Source organism: Quercus lobata, chromosome 4, assembly GCF_001633185.2.
Source record: "Quercus lobata isolate SW786 chromosome 4, ValleyOak3.0 Primary Assembly, whole genome shotgun sequence".
NCBI lineage: Eukaryota > Viridiplantae > Streptophyta > Magnoliopsida > Fagales > Fagaceae > Quercus > Quercus lobata.
Genome location: NC_044907.1, coordinates 32,804,105 through 32,821,639, shown reverse-complemented (window position 1 = coordinate 32,821,639; position 17,535 = coordinate 32,804,105). Strand labels below are relative to the sequence as shown.

The 17,535-nt window shown below is 33.0% G+C and overlaps 1 protein-coding gene across 8 annotated transcripts; it reads right to left on the bottom strand.

The window, feature by feature from the left end:
• Positions 1-2,013: 2,013 nt before the first annotated feature.
• LOC115987316 (UPF0481 protein At3g47200-like) lies at positions 2,014-17,049 on the bottom strand. 8 transcript variants are annotated; one of them, XM_031110840.1, is made up of 3 exons: positions 5,885-6,170; positions 5,640-5,695; positions 2,014-3,473 (listed from the first exon to the last, which is right to left on the bottom strand). In XM_031110840.1, exons 2-3 carry the CDS (start codon positions 5,682-5,684, stop codon positions 2,106-2,108), a joined length of 1,413 nt encoding a protein of 470 aa, XP_030966700.1. In that variant the 5' UTR covers positions 5,685-5,695; positions 5,885-6,170; the 3' UTR covers positions 2,014-2,105. The 8 variants fall into 8 exon arrangements, with proteins under 8 accessions (XP_030966700.1, XP_030966699.1, XP_030966702.1 ...); XM_031110839.1 differs by lacking the exon at positions 5,640-5,695 and adding an exon at positions 3,644-3,744 and having other exon boundaries at positions 5,885-6,169; XM_031110846.1 differs by lacking the exons at positions 2,014-3,473; positions 5,640-5,695; positions 5,885-6,170 and adding exons at positions 13,105-13,952; positions 14,106-14,603; positions 16,878-17,049.
• Between the last annotated feature and the right edge of the window lie 486 nt (positions 17,050-17,535).

Below are 17,535 nucleotides of genomic sequence, written 5' to 3'. Positions count from 1 at the left end.
CTATTTTCTTTCTCGAGATTCTAGCTAAATCTCTATTAGATCCAAAAATATTTCAATATATTTAAGAAATCTTGATAGATCCGAGTAGATCTTGGCCAAATTTGGTACTCTACCCTTTGTTTGACCAACTCCGGCCATGCACCCACTAAGACCCAAGCTGTTAGAACTACTACTCCTTCCAATTTGACAATGGGTTTCATTCTTTCCCACTCAACGTGATTGGGTTGAGCACAAACCTAACCTAGACTGACATATGGGCACTCCTAGTTAAAGACATATGGATATAGCTTTTTAAGAAATCTTGATAGATCCAGGTAGATCTTGGCCAAATTTAGTACTCTACCCTTTGTTTGACCAACTCCGGCCATGCACCCACTAAGACCCAAGCTGTTAGAACTACTACTCCTTCCAATTTGACAATGGGTTTCATTCTTTCCCACTCAACGTGATTGGGTTGAGCACAAACCTAACCTAGACTGACATATGGGCACCCCTAGTTAAAGACATATGGATATAGCTTTTTAGCTCAATAGTATTGTCTGCCAAATTAGAGACCTTCTCAAGGCATTCTAGAGCATGATCAAACTTTGTTGAAGGATCAAAAGGTGATACAAGGTTGATTAGACGACCTCCTTACCCTTATCTCTATTTGAGCCAAAGGGACAAACGAGCTAGAAGGCAAAGGCTCAAGGTATATTAAAAAAAATTGACTCTCTTAGTATATTAAAAAAAATGTTACTAACAATACATTTACAATTGCATCTATAAAAATAAGTTTTTAAATTTCAATTTAATAAGATCCTATTTAAGATTGACTATGTTTTAAAAATAAATAAAGTTAATTAGCAAATACATCAATTGAAATGGAAATATTAGCATAATTTAAATATGAAGACTTAATTAGTAATTTTGTATTACAAAAAGTAAGAAAACTATATTTAACTAAAATAATATATATAAAAAAATTTAAATAAATATTATTTTATTTATATTTAAATATAAAATATAAAATGCCCCTCTTAATGCTGTCCATTGGGGCTCAAAACACATTGAGGCGACCCTACTTTAGCCCGAGTTCGGTGAGAGTTATCTACCCAAGCTTAGTACGGATCATCTAGCTAGACTGTTCATTTAGTGGCTCTTTTAGCTCACTCGCATGGAGTCAAGTATTGGGTCTAAAGCCCTCTAATAACTAATAAGAGAAGAAATTGTGGGCATGAAATTCAAGCCTATAGATGGCCCGTTGGGTCTATTAATTTCTTGGGCTTTGTTTGTGCCCCAACCAAAATCCACGAAAATACAATCAAAACCCATGAAAATACCAAAAAAGAAGAAGAAGCAAAATCCATACCAAATCAATAAAATCCATACCAATATGAACATATTGATATCTAAAAAATAACCCAAACCCATCAAAATTTTGAAACCTAAATTTTTGGGAAACAACTAATCAAACAGTAAATAGAAATTAGAACAAACCTTGAGGTTGGGTGCGGCGGCACTGGCTTAGAACGACGTGGTAGTGGCTCCAACAGTAGGGTGGAGATCTAATGGTCAGAGGAGAGGAGGAGATGGAATGGGTTTGGTGTCTGTCTCTCCAAGTCTTTGCTTTTGGTCTAATACATGTTTGATGATTTTAGTTTTAATTGAGTTATAATCCCGTGTGATAGAATGTACTGCTTTCTCATTAAATGTCTCACATGACAGCTCTTGATTGGTGACGTAAATAAGCACTTTTACGCTAGCTCCTGACTGTAGGTATTCTCTTTTTTTTAATGTGTAGGAGCATGGAAGTTTGCCAATAATGTTGCACAATATGGCACTGAAGTGAAATAGGGGATGAAACTCTTTATTAGGGAACAGAGGGTGTGTACATGATATTGTTGGAGGATATAACACTTGTATAGATTAACACTTTATTAGCCCAAATGCAAACTACAGATGGGTACTGAAACAAAGTTTCAAACATCAAAAATGTTAAGTCCAAAGTAAAACTTGTTAGGAAGGAAAGGATATCACAAGCTAAATTTAATGATAAAATTTTAAAACAACTACAGGCAAAGCCAGATTTCCAAGTGATATTACAGCATCATAGTAAAGGAAACTTATTTGTGAAAGACAAAAGGCCTAAGGAAATTCCCAACAGTTACAAACAAGACTACAATTCCAACAAAAGTTGCAGTGCCTCTCCAAACATCACGAAAATATATTGTTCTCAAGGATGCAATATTTTTATTCCACCAGTTTCCATAGTGCTCATTAAGATCTTCAGCGACATCATGGTAACATGAATTTTTTTCCACAATTTCTTGGCCAAGTTTGTTAACCATTTGGGCAACTGCTTTATAGCTGCCTAACGAGTGAGCAATAATCTTTTTTTCAACAAGCAATTCCGCATCTTCTCTAGTGTTTATAAGAAAATCTAATAACACAATATAATTGCAAATGTAAGCTTGGAATGGATAATGACACTGCTCGAGGGCCATGAGGTTTCGGAAAAGGTCTTCTGTTCCGTGATCCATCACGAAGCGTGGAACTACCAATCTAGTTTGCAGACGGTCCAAGCACCAAAAGCATTTTAAGCATGGTAAGCAATGCAAGAGCCACGAGCATTTGAATCTCGGAAAAGTTTCTAAGGGATTCGGCTTCTTGACTTCAATGTCAAGTAAAAATCTTCCTGCTTCCTTACACACCTGGAATTTCAATCCTGCCGTGTCCAACTTTGTTGCACTATGTAGATGTTCAATAATGCTTCCAGTTTTCAAGTTGGGTGGATAGTAGAAATCTCTCTGCAAATCAGTGAAATGTTTTACTTCCTTCTCAATCGGTATTTTCTTTTCTCTGGGAAAAAAGTAAGTACAGGCAAGTTTAAGAAATGATTCATGAATGCCTGTAGACCTTCCAATGTGATGATGTAACTCATCAAGAATGAAAAATGGAAGCTGATTCTCAAGTAATATCAAGTCATGCTTTATTCCTTCATCTAGCCATGGTTTACTTAATATATAATCATCCTTTTGACATTCTTCCCTTGTAGCAGTCCTTAAGAAGAGCTCAATGATAAAGATAGAATCCAGTAAAATCATTTCCACAAAAGCTTCCTTTTTGGGTAGAGAGATGTCTTGTGCATAACAATGCCGGATATTGTCTTCATTTTTTTGAACGATGTTTTTAAATTCCATCTGGCATTTCCAGGTCCGCTGAAAGAATTCTTGGAAATATTTTTGTTTAAGGCTTTCCATTTCCTTCAATGCATCTATGTCATGATGAATGGGACCTATTGAAATTAGCCTTGGAGTGTAGGCTTCCACCTTTACCTCACGAAGTCTCTTGGGGACCTTGTAGATGCAACACTCGGGGCGCCAGTGGGGTTGCTGAATGATAATTTCTTTGCATTCAAGTTCTTTTTCATGAAAGGAATCACTAGAAGTGGTTGACGTAGCCATCTTTTTTGAGTTACAGGTCCCTTTTTCCTAGTGACAAACAAACAACAATTATTAACACTAAACCTGAAACCTATCCCAGCCCAGGATACCATTTGCAGTAACTTCCATTTTGATATGACAAATGCATCCTCACTTTCAAAATGTGTAGATCAAACACAATTTTAGAATTCACAAATTGTCCCAATAAAGATACATACTTGATACATGCAGATAATATAGCATTTTAATGATAACTGCTCCAGGTTCCAACACAACCCCAATCCCATATAAATATCTTCTTTTGCAATTATCACATCATCTGAACACATGGGCCAAGATGGAAAGATAAATGATTAATTAAACAGTTATATTACGTGTGTATGTGTGTGTCTATATATAAATACTGGTGTTTGGCTTTTGTCTACACACTAATTTGTATTCTATAAATCTTTTAGTTAACTTTCTTCTTGTTGTCACCCACAGATATAGGCCTAAAGTCAAACCATGTAAATCTTTAGTATTCTCCTTTGTGTGTTTTGTTTATGTATCTTTCTAGTTCTCTTTGTTTCTATTATTTATTTTGAAAATATTTCTAAAGCTCATTTTCATTATCAACATTGTGTTCGAATGTATCTAAAGGCACTTTGTAGTTGTACAACATATTTGTAAAAGATATTATGCTATTACCTAAAATTGGTACATGTGCTTCCGCTTATGAAAGCGGCCCCTATATACGCTATGAGCTATTTTGATCACCTCTAACTCTTTGTGATGAGATGATGACCATTATCAATAAATTTTATGGGGTCAGAATCTCAAGTTTGATGGAGAATCTCGGTCTCGGCAAAGCTTGCAATGGAGCCTGTCGTGGTTGGACAAGCTCAATTGCGGAGAATCTCGATCTTGGTAGAAATGGGTTGTGTGGCTATTGATTTGGATTTTGTGTTGATTTGGGTTGAGAATGGTAATGCGTTTTGTGTGATGATGGGCCCAGTGACTGTGCTGATTGTGGTGTTGGGTGGTTGGGGTTGTTTTGGCAATTGCTCATGCTGGTAGGAGTAAAGAAATATATTATTTTATTATTATGTTGGGTAAAATAAAAAATGAGATGTAGGGAGTATATCTGTTGTTTGTTTTCTTCTTTTTTGTTTTATTTTTTGCTAATGGGAATGCTCTAACAAAAGAAATTTACTGGTAAAGTAAAATATTTATGATTTGACCAAGATTTATGAAGCACCAAATGAATACCCGAGAACATTAAAAACGTTTTTAAGAAAATATTTTACGCCACACAAAACATTGTCTTAATATATTTTCATCAACTTAGGTAATATTTGGAGTTTCTATATGATTCTTTATCTACTCTTTTTCCCCACTTTTCTTTACTTTAGGGTATCATACGTGTATTAAAGATGGACAATGAAATGTAGCTTTCTTCTTTTCATAAACCATCCTTTTCAATCCTAGTTTTGTAGTGTAACAAACGGACAATAATAGATGGGTGGTTTCCGTTAGACAAACATAACCCATTATTAGTTACCATTAAAAAAAAAAACACAAAACTTTTAAGACAAAAAAGAAAAAATGAATTTTGGTGCTTTTATTTAACATTGTTGAAAAAAGACAAAAATGATCAAACAGTCTCTCAAGAAAAAGTCTCTCACCGTTATGAATTATAGAATCCATCATCCAAAAAATATCCAGAAAATTGAAGGCGATTTGAGAATGGAAGGATACCAGGGCCAGGAGCAAAAAAAAAAAAAAAGAACATACAATAATTTCCTTATACTCTATTGGAAGGATTCAAGGCTTGTAAACATTCATTGATATGTTTGGGTCAATGATTCAAAGGTATATCTTGTTTAACAATTGAAATACATATGCTACAGAGATGCAAAAATGAGTATCAAAAGCCGCAAAAAAAGAAAATAAATATGGGCTGCAGAACTTCTAAAACAATTATGTGGACCCCCCCCCCCCCAAAAAAAAAAAAAAAAAAACCCCTAGAAGAACTCAAAAACAAATCCCAGCATCACAATAACCCACAGCCAACAGAATCCCAATCTCCACCACTAATCTCTATCATTACTAGCCAACTGAAGTTATTGAACTAATGAAACCCACTTATCTACTTTCCAATTAAAAATATCATGCGTTTCCTAATACTTGTTAAAGGAACTTAAAATAGATGATTATAAAACACTATAAACCAACCTTTGCAAGGTACAGAACCAGCTTGGATCCTGTGCTCTTGTGCATCAGACCCAAACCTTTACCCGCAAGATATATTTTTAATTAAAATCTTGAAAAACAGAGCACAAAATATAAACTCAATTGAATTACTAAATTACCAATTTTTGGCTAACTTTATCTTGAAGAACAGTAAAGCGAAAGGATGAAGTAAACAACCTGCAAATTTTATTTGAACAAAAATAAAGTAAAAGGATGGAGCAAAGAACCTGCAAATTTTGTTTGGAAGAAAATGCTTGTACACTTAACTCCAAGAAACAGCACAATTCATGTCCAACGAAGCAAGGCTAAGACTCTTTTGATTCTCTCTCTCCTCGTATTTTAAACTCACTCATGGAAGAAAAAATCTTGTACTTTTTTACACTTGATAGCAATTCTTAAAACCTCCTTGCCCTCCTATTTATTGTGTGATCCCTCTCTCACAAATAGCAAAGGCACAAAACACGTCATATTTATGGACTTATGGCGTCATTCTCGCTCTCACCGACTAGCCATTAATTTGTTAACTCGTAACAAGGACCATTGCCATTGTCGTTTTTCCTGAAGACAAGAATGATATATATGTTGCCACTTTCAACTTTTAAGCTGACTGGCCAAAATGGTCAGATATGAAGGGCCACACTTAAAAAATGACTTGCGCTTAGTCTTTGTGTGATACCAAGAGAATCAGGGTCCACTCACACATGACCTGATTTAATTAAAAACATTTTCATTTTATTTGTTCGGTTTGAAAAGTCAAAATATTTTAGGAGAACATCATTTATTATTTTTTTTATTTTATAAAAATATATAAGTTTATAAAATTATCCTTAAATAAATTTATTAGTTTTTTTTTAAGGAGTTATTCTTAATGAGACCTAGGAGTATAATAGGAATATTAGTAAACTAATAACTTTTATTTTTAGAAACAAGATAATATTTTGAGATATCCCAAAATGGAATAGAAGACAAATAAAGTGAGACGGAGGGAGTAGAAACCAACCTTTCAAGGTATATTTTTTAATTAAAATCCCGAAGCACTTGTTGCAAATTACAAAATATGAAGTCAATTAAATTACTAAAACAAAAATAAATTATGGAAGGATGGAGAAAAAAACCTGCAAATTTAATTTGAACAAAGATAAAGTGAAAGGATGGAGCAAAGAACCTGCAAATCTTACTTGGAAGAAGATGCTTCAATACTTAACTCCAAGAAACATCACAATCTGATAGAGATCTTGAGCCTTTAAGTCTCTCTCCCCTCAAAGCTAAAACTCACTCAAGATCGAAGAAAAAAATCTTGTGCTTTTGTACACTAGCAATTCTTAAAATCTTCATGTGCTCCTATTTATTGAGTGATACCCGTCTGTCCCTCTGTCTCTCAAACAGAACAAGCATAAGTCTCAAAAAACCAAAAAACATAAAACAGCAACAACAACAACATCAACAAACAGAGCAAGCACAACGAACTTCATAACTATGACATCTTTCTGACAAACTTACAAGTTACAACCATTAATTTGTTCATTAGTAACAAGGACCAATGCCAGAGTCCTTTTTTTCCCTCTCTGAAGACAAGAATGATTAATGACTACCCAAGAGGTGTGGTTCAACCATAGGAAGTCATCGTTTCCCTATCATTCATGCTTGCAAGAGTTGTTGGGTTTGAGTGGTGGCACGTCCCATTGTTACTCGAGTGATACAGTATTACTTAATGTCATCGCAAAACGTTGGGTTGCTGTGTCCATACCAGGAAACACTATTTTTAGTTAGAAAAAAAAAATAAAAACATAAAATAAAATAAGAAGGACGAAGAATGATTAATGTTGTCACTTTCAACTGCATAAGATGGCAGGTGAAAATAGTCAAAATGAAGGGCCACACCCCATGAATGGTTAGTGTTTTCCTGACTTGTTTTTAGTATTTGTATAGTGACCAGAACAGAAACAGGATCCACTCATACATGACCTGATATTTTTTTTGGTAAACATCACAAGACCTGAATCACTTACATCTTATACTCAAAACAATGGTAGATAGAAACAGTACTAGAGTCTATCCTGTTCAAAGAAATAGCCACATTCACAAGAGATGTGTGCCCACATAAAACACACATTCAGTTGCACGTGCCTGCCACGTGATAGGTTCTATTGTGATTGAATGTGTAGCATAGGTGCACCAAGTTACTATTATTGAGGCAATTACTAATTAGGTACTCAACCTCACCTTCCCTTCCTCAACTAATACTAATTATTTAATAAGCAACACACCAATCAATGCAAAATTTATTGAGTCTGACAATTTTTTTTTTATAATCCACTTATTTATTTGGGATTTACTCATTTGTGCTTACAGGTATATAATAATAAATCATTTTAAAATTTTTTTATAAAAAACAAAAAAATAACACACTATTTTTACAGTTTTTCATATATTTATAAAAAAATTTCTAAAATAAATAGTTAATGTATACTGTAAAGACATATATTAATCAAACTCTATCAATATATATATATATATATATAAAAGCAGAGATCTCATGTGGAAAAGTATAAGGTTCTGCCAAATGGCACATTGTATGACGTTCTTCTCATTTAGGCTTCCAGTTCATCTAAATTTAGCATTTATGTTAAATTATTAAGTAATGGCAAATGCATTTATTTCAATGTATTAATAAAATTCAAAGAATTTATATACATTTATAACTTTATATGTTTTAAATTGATATGGATGGATTTAAAAAGTCATGAGAAATGTAGGAATAAAATTCAAAGAATTTGTATACATTTATAACTTTACATGCTTTGAATTGATACAGATGGATCTAAAAAGTTATGGGAAATGCAGGAATCAAAAAAACTTTTCAATTTTCTACATAAAACTAACTTTAATGCAGAATTGCAAGAGTTGAATTTAATGAATTTGACAAATATTATTTGTCTCCACATCAATTCAATTCAATATTCATTCATTCAATATATATATAAAAGCAAATACCTCATGTGGGAAGCATAAGGCTTTGCCAAGTAGCATATTGTATGACATCCTTTTCATTTAGGTTTCTACATTTTTAACTTTACATACTTTAAATTGATATCAATGGATTTAAAAAGTCATGAGAAATGTAAGAATAAAAGTCAAAGAATTTATATACATTTATAACTTTACATGCTTTGAATTGATAAGTCATGGGAAATATAGGAATCAAAAAAACTTTTCAATTTTCTGCATAAGACTAACTTCAATGCAGAATTATAAGAGTCGAATCAATGAATTAGGCAAATATTATTTGTCTCCACATTTGTCCAATATAAATCCCCATTTCCATTAGACTTAAAAATTAAACTTCCATAATTTTCTCACAATATCTTTGTTTTTCTTTCTGAGAGGTATGTTAATTTTCAAAATATTACATTTTTCTTAAATATTTTGTTTAGATTTTATGTATACAGTTGTACTTATGTAGCATTGTAATTTATTTTAGCTTATTTTTTCATATTATGTGCCAATTTATATTTTTGGTTTTCTTTATGATGTGTATACTTGGTAATGATCTGTTTTTGGCTAATTTTAGTTCAATTAAAATTTGGAGGTTAAATTGTGATATTATCGCATTACTATGGCATTATTTTTTCTATTACTGTATCATGAAATTCTAGAAAATTTTATAGTTAATTGATATATAAAACATAAATAATACAAGAAAGACACCTAGGAACCAACAAGTTTGTAGGTGACAATTTCACTATGATCTGATGACATTTCTTGGTTGCATGAATTAGAGGAATTTTCTCCCCAATGTATTTAATTAGAATTTAGTTTTAGTAGAAAACCTCATAGATTAAGTGTGACTAACAATAATAGTATTCATAAAATCAGTAGGTCATAAATAATTTCTTATAAAATTTATTAAAATGCACACCGCACATCGCGTAGGATATTAGCTAATTTATAATAACGAAGCATCTGAGTTAAACTCTTATTTTTCTAATAAAAGATAACATAATATTATTCAACTAAGTTACACATATCTTGGCTACAAGTCTCTCTTTAGTCACAGACTCACAGCAGTTGACATCTTTGATCACGAGGCTTGTTAAAACTGATGGTCCTTAGCAAAAGTTTGCCCCTAGGAAAACATGATGAGAAAAATGAATGAACAAGTACAATAACTTCAACAATTCGTACATGGATTAGCTTGATGAAAGACATAAAAGCTCAATAGTGTCTACATAATAAGAGTGTTATTAGATATTGTTTATTTTGCTGAAATTAAAAAATTATTACTAAAAATACACCAGATAAAGATAAAAATTAGTTAAAATAGTACAATAATTCTTCTAAATAGTATCAAAAAATACAATAAAACTCATAAATAATAGTAAAAATAAACTAAATAATAAAATAATTTTCATTTCTCATCCTATCACAGATACAAGTCGTTCAAGGGCATGCACAAAACTTTTTGGGATAATTACAGCAAACCCACCTGGGGTTTGACCCGTTTTCACATTACCTACCCGTGGTTTAAAACTTAACATTTTGCTCACCTGAACTTCAATCCGTTACCTATCCGTTACCCACCTTTGACTTTTCCGTTAGAAAATAGCTTTTACAACCAAAACATAACATAACACAAATCAAAAAGTTAGGGTTTGAATTTTTTTGAAAGAGCTTGGAGGGTTTTGTGTCTCTATACATGGACAGAGATAGCAACACATGTTTCCAGAGTTGAGTTCAAGGGTATGGTTCTGTGTAATGATCTATTTCTTTAACAATTAACATTAATCTTTCTTGTAAAATATTTAGCATTGGAAAAAAAAAATCATGCGATAAAATTATAAACGTGGTGGTGGCTCTTCTGTACTTCAAACTCATTGTATCAACATGGTGGTGGCTCTTCTGTACTTCAACATGATCTTTGCCTTCCACAAACTCATCAACAACCCCATCACCCAGGTCTAAGAGAGGAGAAAAAGGATTATGAACCACCCAATGTGTACTGACCAAGGATCGGCGACACCACTGTCAGACTCGGAGCCTCAATCCCCGCCGTCGTCAAGCTACCCACCATAACACCGGTGGACGCAGAGTCACGATAGCCTCGTCCATGAGTAACCTCGGCATCGGAGACTGAGCCCAACAAGAAACCCACCTTAATGGAGCCGAGAACCACCGCGTCGGAGTTACTACAAGCCGCCAAGGCTTTTCTGGCCACTGGATGTCCAAGAACTCTCGACGGGATGGGTGCGAGAAGCTTCGAATCTTGATCGGAGCTGGATATCGGCGATGTACCTACCGTCGTAGCCTCGGGCATTGCCGATGTCTCCGTTGACTCCATCGTTGGCTTTGAGCTCTCTCCCACCACACTTACACTCTAACTCACACTCACGCCCAACCCAACAGGAAGATCTCAGAGAGATATTTCAAGTATGAGAAATTTTTGATCATGTGTTCTAGGTTTGAAATTTTTTTGATTTAAGTCATCTTCTAAGAGATGCCCATTTTGATCTTGCTTTCTTTTGTTTTTGTTTTTTTTTCTTGTTTTGAGAGGAGAGAGACATAATTTTTAACAGAGGTGGGTAACAGAGGCTAAACGGAAGTAAGTTCAGGTGGGCAAAGTGTTAAGTTTTAAACCACGGGTAGGTAATGTGAAAACGGGCCTAACCTCAGGTGGGTTTGCTGTAATTATTTCAAACTTTTTTGAAGGATCAAAGATTCAAAAGGCCATACAAGGTTGATTAGACAACCTCCTACCCTTATCTAGATGAGCTAAACTGCTAAAGGTACAGACGAAATAGGAGGAGATGGCTAAGGACCAGTCAGGGATAGTTCAATACATTTGCGGTATAGATTTTAATGATTTTTTTTTTAATATCTAAATAGTTTTTATTTAACTTTTTATATTTTCAGTGATTATTTGGTACATTCATTCTAATTCATAATAATTTAAAAAAAAAAAAATTTAAAATTTTCAATTGTATTAGATTTCTATTGGCTCAATATTTATGAAGACTTCCTAAAGATATACTGTAGAAATGGTGCAACCTCCCCCTCCAACCCCCCAACCCCACCCCCCCCCCCCCCCTCACGGATATATATAGTTTATTTTTTTCTTTTAAAATAATTAGCAATTATTCTACCATTAATGGATACTTGAAACCATATCAAGCCTTTCAACCAAAAAAAAAAAGAAAAAAAAGAAAAAGAAGAGGATACTTGAAACCATCAAAAAGAAATCTAGGATAAGGCCTAGCTCTAAGTGGCTTAGGTGTTGAGGCGGCACTAGTACCAATAGCATTGGTGGCTCTACGTTTAGTTTTTGGTGGTCACAGGACCACTCTGACATGAAAAAAAAAATTATTATATATAAATTTTAAAAATTTATAATTTTTTAATCCTCAAAGGATATTTGTGACCACCTTAAATTTTTTTAGGTTCAACATATTTAAATTTTGGACAAAATTTAGTAACAAACTTGATTATAAACTAAGACTATAACTCTACTCAATTTTGTTTATTTATTTATTTATTATTATACATGAATTTTGACAAATTCACAAATAGATTACATTTTCTTTTTATATCTTTTATACTTGCAAAATTTCAAGAAGATCAAAAATTAATAGTTATGTTATCAATCAAATATTTAAATTTTGAGTTTTTGTAATCTAAAATTATAAATAAAAAATAAATTTATGGATCAAAAGTAAATGACATATGATTGACATAAAATTTGACATACGTTTTAAGAATATATTGAACATGCAGTTCAATAATTAGATTTACAAAATGTGTGGCTATGTTAATTAATTTATTTAATGAAAGGTGTAACTTTAGGGTATAATTAAGTTTATAACCAAATTTTGTCCTTAAATTTTAGTCCCCTTAACAATATATTCGGTCCTTACAAAAAAAAAAAAAAATCCCAAGAAAATTTTTATAGAAATGTAACTTGTAACATTGGTAATGAGACTATCATGCAAAAATTTCAAAAAAAAAAAAATTGTAGAAAGAAATTGTAAGACTTTATGTATTTGTGTGTGCGCTTTTTTTTTGGTTAGATCAATATATGAAGTTCTCTTTTAATTAAATTTTGTGTAATTTAAGTTTCTTAATGACCACTCTAAAAAATATTCCTGAAGCTAGCCGCCACTAACCAATAGGGATTGTTGAACCTGTTTAAGTCGCCCCATTTAATTTTCTTGGACAATCCTGAGCAAGTGGATCATTAGTCTGAGTTTACTAATTAACGATGTTCTGTGACCCGTAATTGGTCTGTCAAAAAGTATTTTGTAAGAAACTCTTATACACTCTGACCAGCAGAAGAATGCAATTATTGGTGTAATACAATCTGATGTTATAGTGAAAAGGGTATAAATAACTCTGGTATATATTAGGGAACACAAAACATACAACTTTACTTAATAAGAACTCTAGATCGGTACTGAAACAACGTTTGGAACATCCAAAATTTGAAGTACAAGGTAGAAATTTTTAGAAAGGAAATAATAACACAAACTAAACAGATTCACAATTTCAAAATCAGCTACTTGCAATGCCAAACTTCTAACTAACATGATAATATTTCAGAAATAAAACTTAAATATGCTTGAAGACAAAAGGCCTAAGGAAATTCATGATAGTCACCACAAGGACTATCATCCCAACAACAGTTGCTGTTCCTCTCAAAACATCCCGAAAATATACTGTTTTCAGGGATGCCATATTTTGATTCCACAAGTTACGGTAGTAACTATTAAGATCTTCAGCAACATCATGGTAATAGGAATTTACTTCCACAATTTCATGGCCAAGTTTGTTAACCATTTCGGCAACTGCTTCATTGCTGCCTAACGAGTGGACAATAATTCCTTCCTCAACAAGCAACTCCACATCGTCTTTATTGTTGATAAGAAAATCCAATAGCAAGATATAATTGCATATGTAAGCTTCTTTTGGATAATGACACTGCTCAAGGGCCATGAGATTTCGAAAAAGGTCTTCAGTTTTGTTATCTACCACAAAGTGTGGAACTACCAAGTGAGTTTGCATACGCTTCAAGTATGGAATTTTTTTCAAGCACGGTATGCAACGCCAGAGCCATGAGCAATTGAAGCATGGAAATATTTTTGACAACTTATTACACTTCTGGATTTGTACGTTAAGTAAGCTTCTCTTTTTTTCTGGTCCTTTTTGAGTTTGGAATATCAATCCCGCCATCTCCAGTTTTGTTGCACTATGTCGATGTTCAATAGGATCTCCAGGTTTCTGGTTGGGTGGTCGGAAGAAATATCTCTGCAAATCAGTGAAATGTTTTACTTTCTTCTCATCGCATATTTTCTCCTCGCTATTAAAAAAGTACTTACAAGCAAGCGTAAGAAAAGAAGCTTGATAGCCTGTAGACGTTACAAAATCTTGATATAATTCATTAAGTATAAAAAATGGAACCTGATTCTCGAGTAATATCAAGTCTTGCCTTACACCATCCTTTAGCCATGGTTTACTTAGTATATAATCATTTTCTTCTTCCTTAGCATCACTCCTCAAGAAAAGCTCAATGATAAAGATAGAATCCAGGAGAATCATATCCACAAAATTTTTCCCTTCAGGTAGAGGGATCTCTTCAGCATAACAATGGCGGATCTTATCTTTTTTTTCTTCAACGATCTTTTCAAAATCTTCTTGGATTTTCTTAGTTCGAGAAAAGAATTTCATGAAATATCTTTTTTTCAGAGTTTCCATGATCTTCATGTCCTCTGGTTCCTCCCTGTTGTGATGAACAGGGCCTATTAAAATAAGCTTTGGAGTGTAGGCTGCATTCTTTACATTGCGAAGTCTTTTGGGGACCTTGTAGATGCAACAATCCGGGTCCCAATTAGGCTCCCTAAATAGTGATATGTCAATGATAGTCTCTTCTGCGTAACTGGTAGGCATGGCAATCTTTTCCTAGTGACAAAAAACAACAATCATTATTCATTAGCACTAGAATACAATCACTAACTCCAAAACTTATTCCAAGAGGCACCATTTGCAGCCAATTCAGTTGAAATCGAAACCAAAAAGAGTTTAGATCTAATAGTTTAGAGAGTGTCAAGGAAATCTTACATAAAATATAAAAGGAGAAGTTGAGAGAAAATTTAACCAAGAATCCAAATTAGATTCTAATTGCACCCCAATTTTAGCTCAAGTGTGATTCTCATTATTCTATTATTTAATTGTGTATCAATTATGTTTGCATGCAAATTCATGTATTTAAACTTATAAAATATAGACAAGGGTCTTATAGCTTAACTGTGATATCCTAATATTTTCAATAGAGATATTCATGATTCAAATTTCCCAAAACTCTGACTATCAATGTATTCAAAAAATCTTAGAAAATATGTAGGCATCACAATTATTTCATGAGAAATTCCGTGACATCATAATTACAATAAGTGATGATATGTGCACTATCTTGTGCTAAGAAATGTAAAGAGTCCAAAAATCTTCAATAAATAAGTAACTTCGATATTAGGAAGCTACAAAATCACGTTAGTATAAGAGAATTATTCACCTATTATTATTATTATTATTTTGAGAATAAATCAATAACATAGTGTGCATATGTCAGGCAATGTTTAGAAAAAGGTCCTTACACTATGAAATATTCGTATTTTCTATAATAAAGTTGAAAATTATTTTTTGAAGAAATAAAATTTATAATTCTACCATGTATTTTTTGGAAATTAATCAAGCATTTTTCCTCCTATTCTAATTAAATTTACATTTGTGGCATTGGCTCCATAATGATTGATCATTATCATTAGACTATGACACCAATTGGTTTTTTTTCGTTAAGTAGGCACCTACTATTATTAAACTATTTGCGCTACTATTATACAAGTGAAGGGCAGAAAAAAAAAGAAAAAAAAAACAAATAAACAAAAAAATTAAAAAACATAAAATTTTCCACATCTTTCCAATTTTAACAGTTTTGAGCATGACTAAAATTCTTTACGGTCATGATAAGAAAATCTTTCATGTTAATAACTCATAACCGTAATGCTTAATATTACAAGTTTAGAACTTGAGAGAAAGATAGATCCTATTGAGTATTGAAAAGTATATATTTTAAATTCGCACACTTCAAATTTAAAGTTCACTAATGATATGGACTTTTGAATTTTTTCTTTTACTTTAGTTTTGTTTTGTGCCAATTAGACTTAGTGTTATATTTAACTTAGTGTTAGATGGTTAGTAATATAGGCGTGTAGTTATAGATGCTTTTGCCTTCTGAATTTTGTTCCTTTCAATTAACTATTATTTAAATTAAAAAGAAAGAAAGAAAGTAAATTGGAGCATGGCCACTGCCACTTGGTGGATACTAAATGGCTGGGCATAGTGCAGTGTTTTTTGTCTTTATACCTATGCACCTAACACCTTGGCATGTAGTTTAAATACTTTTTTTTTTAAAAATAAAAAATTAAATAAAAAAAGACTAGATCACTAGTTTGCTGGGTCAGGTAACAGGTCAAAAAGTTCACCTTTGACCCGAGTCAACTTCCATTCTGCCGTGTTTACCTGAAAGTACAGATTTAGGAGACACATACTGCATACCGTATTTGATATTTTCCTGGTTGATCAAACCAACCACGACACATACCGCATTTGATATTTTCATGGTCGGAAGAATCAAAGGCCACCGATTTCAAACCCAGAACTTGGATCTCTCTTCTTCCCCAAGAGTGTTCTCCTTACCAAATTTGTCATACATCTGAGATCATTAGAGAGAAGAGTAGGCCTTGACCGATTTGGTGGAGGTGTGTGTAATTGGTTTATTGGGGGTGAAGGTCTGTTGTGGTGGTCGACAATGTTACAAAGACATAGAAAAAGAATTGCATTGAGAGAGAAAGAGAATGAGTGGAAAGGTTTTGGAAAAGAAAGAAAGAAACAGACTTAGTGGTTTATAAACTCTTTCAATTTTATAAACCAACCTTGCAAGGTACAGAACCAGCTTGGGTCCTGCGCTCTTGTGCATCAGATCCAAACCTTTACCCGCAAGATATATTCTTAATTAAAATCTTGAAGAACAAAGCACAAAATATAAACTCAATTGAATTACTAAATTACCAATTTTTGGCTAACTTTATCTTGAAGAACAGTAAAGTTAAAGGATGAAGTAAGCAACCTGCAAATTTTATTTGAACAAAAATAAAGTAAAAGGATGGAGCAAAGAACCTGCAAATTTTATTTGGATGAAAATGCTTGTACACTTAAGTCCAAGAAACAGCACAATTCATGTCCAACGAAGCAAAGCTAAGACACTTTTGATTCTCTCTCTCCTCGTATTTTAAACTCACTCATGGAAGAAAAAATCTTGTACTTTTTTACACTTGATAGCAATTCTTAAAACCTTCTTGCCCTCCTATTTATTGTGTGATCCCTCTCTCACAAACAGCAAAGGCACAAAACACGTCATAGTTATGGCGTCATTCTCGCTCTCACCGACTAGCCATAGCCATTAATTTGTTAACTAGTAGAGCACTAGCATTGAAAAATGCTAAAACCATATTTAAGGCATTTTTGATAATTTAGAGGACAAAAACACTTGCATCAAACAATACTAAATCACACTATTGCAAAAATTTTTGCAATAGTGCTACAGTACAATTCTAAACTTAGAATTGTACTGTAGCAGAATGTTAAAAAAAATATATATATATATTTTATTCCTCCAATTTTTTCTCACAACCCACAATTCTTTTCTCTCTCTTCCTTCTCTTCTCTTTTCTCCATCTCTGCTCTTTCCTCTCTACGGACCTAAACGCAACCTTTGCTCTCTCTTCCTTTCCTGTTGGGTCCGATGTTTGGGTCGTGGTTGGGTTGTGGGTCCGGT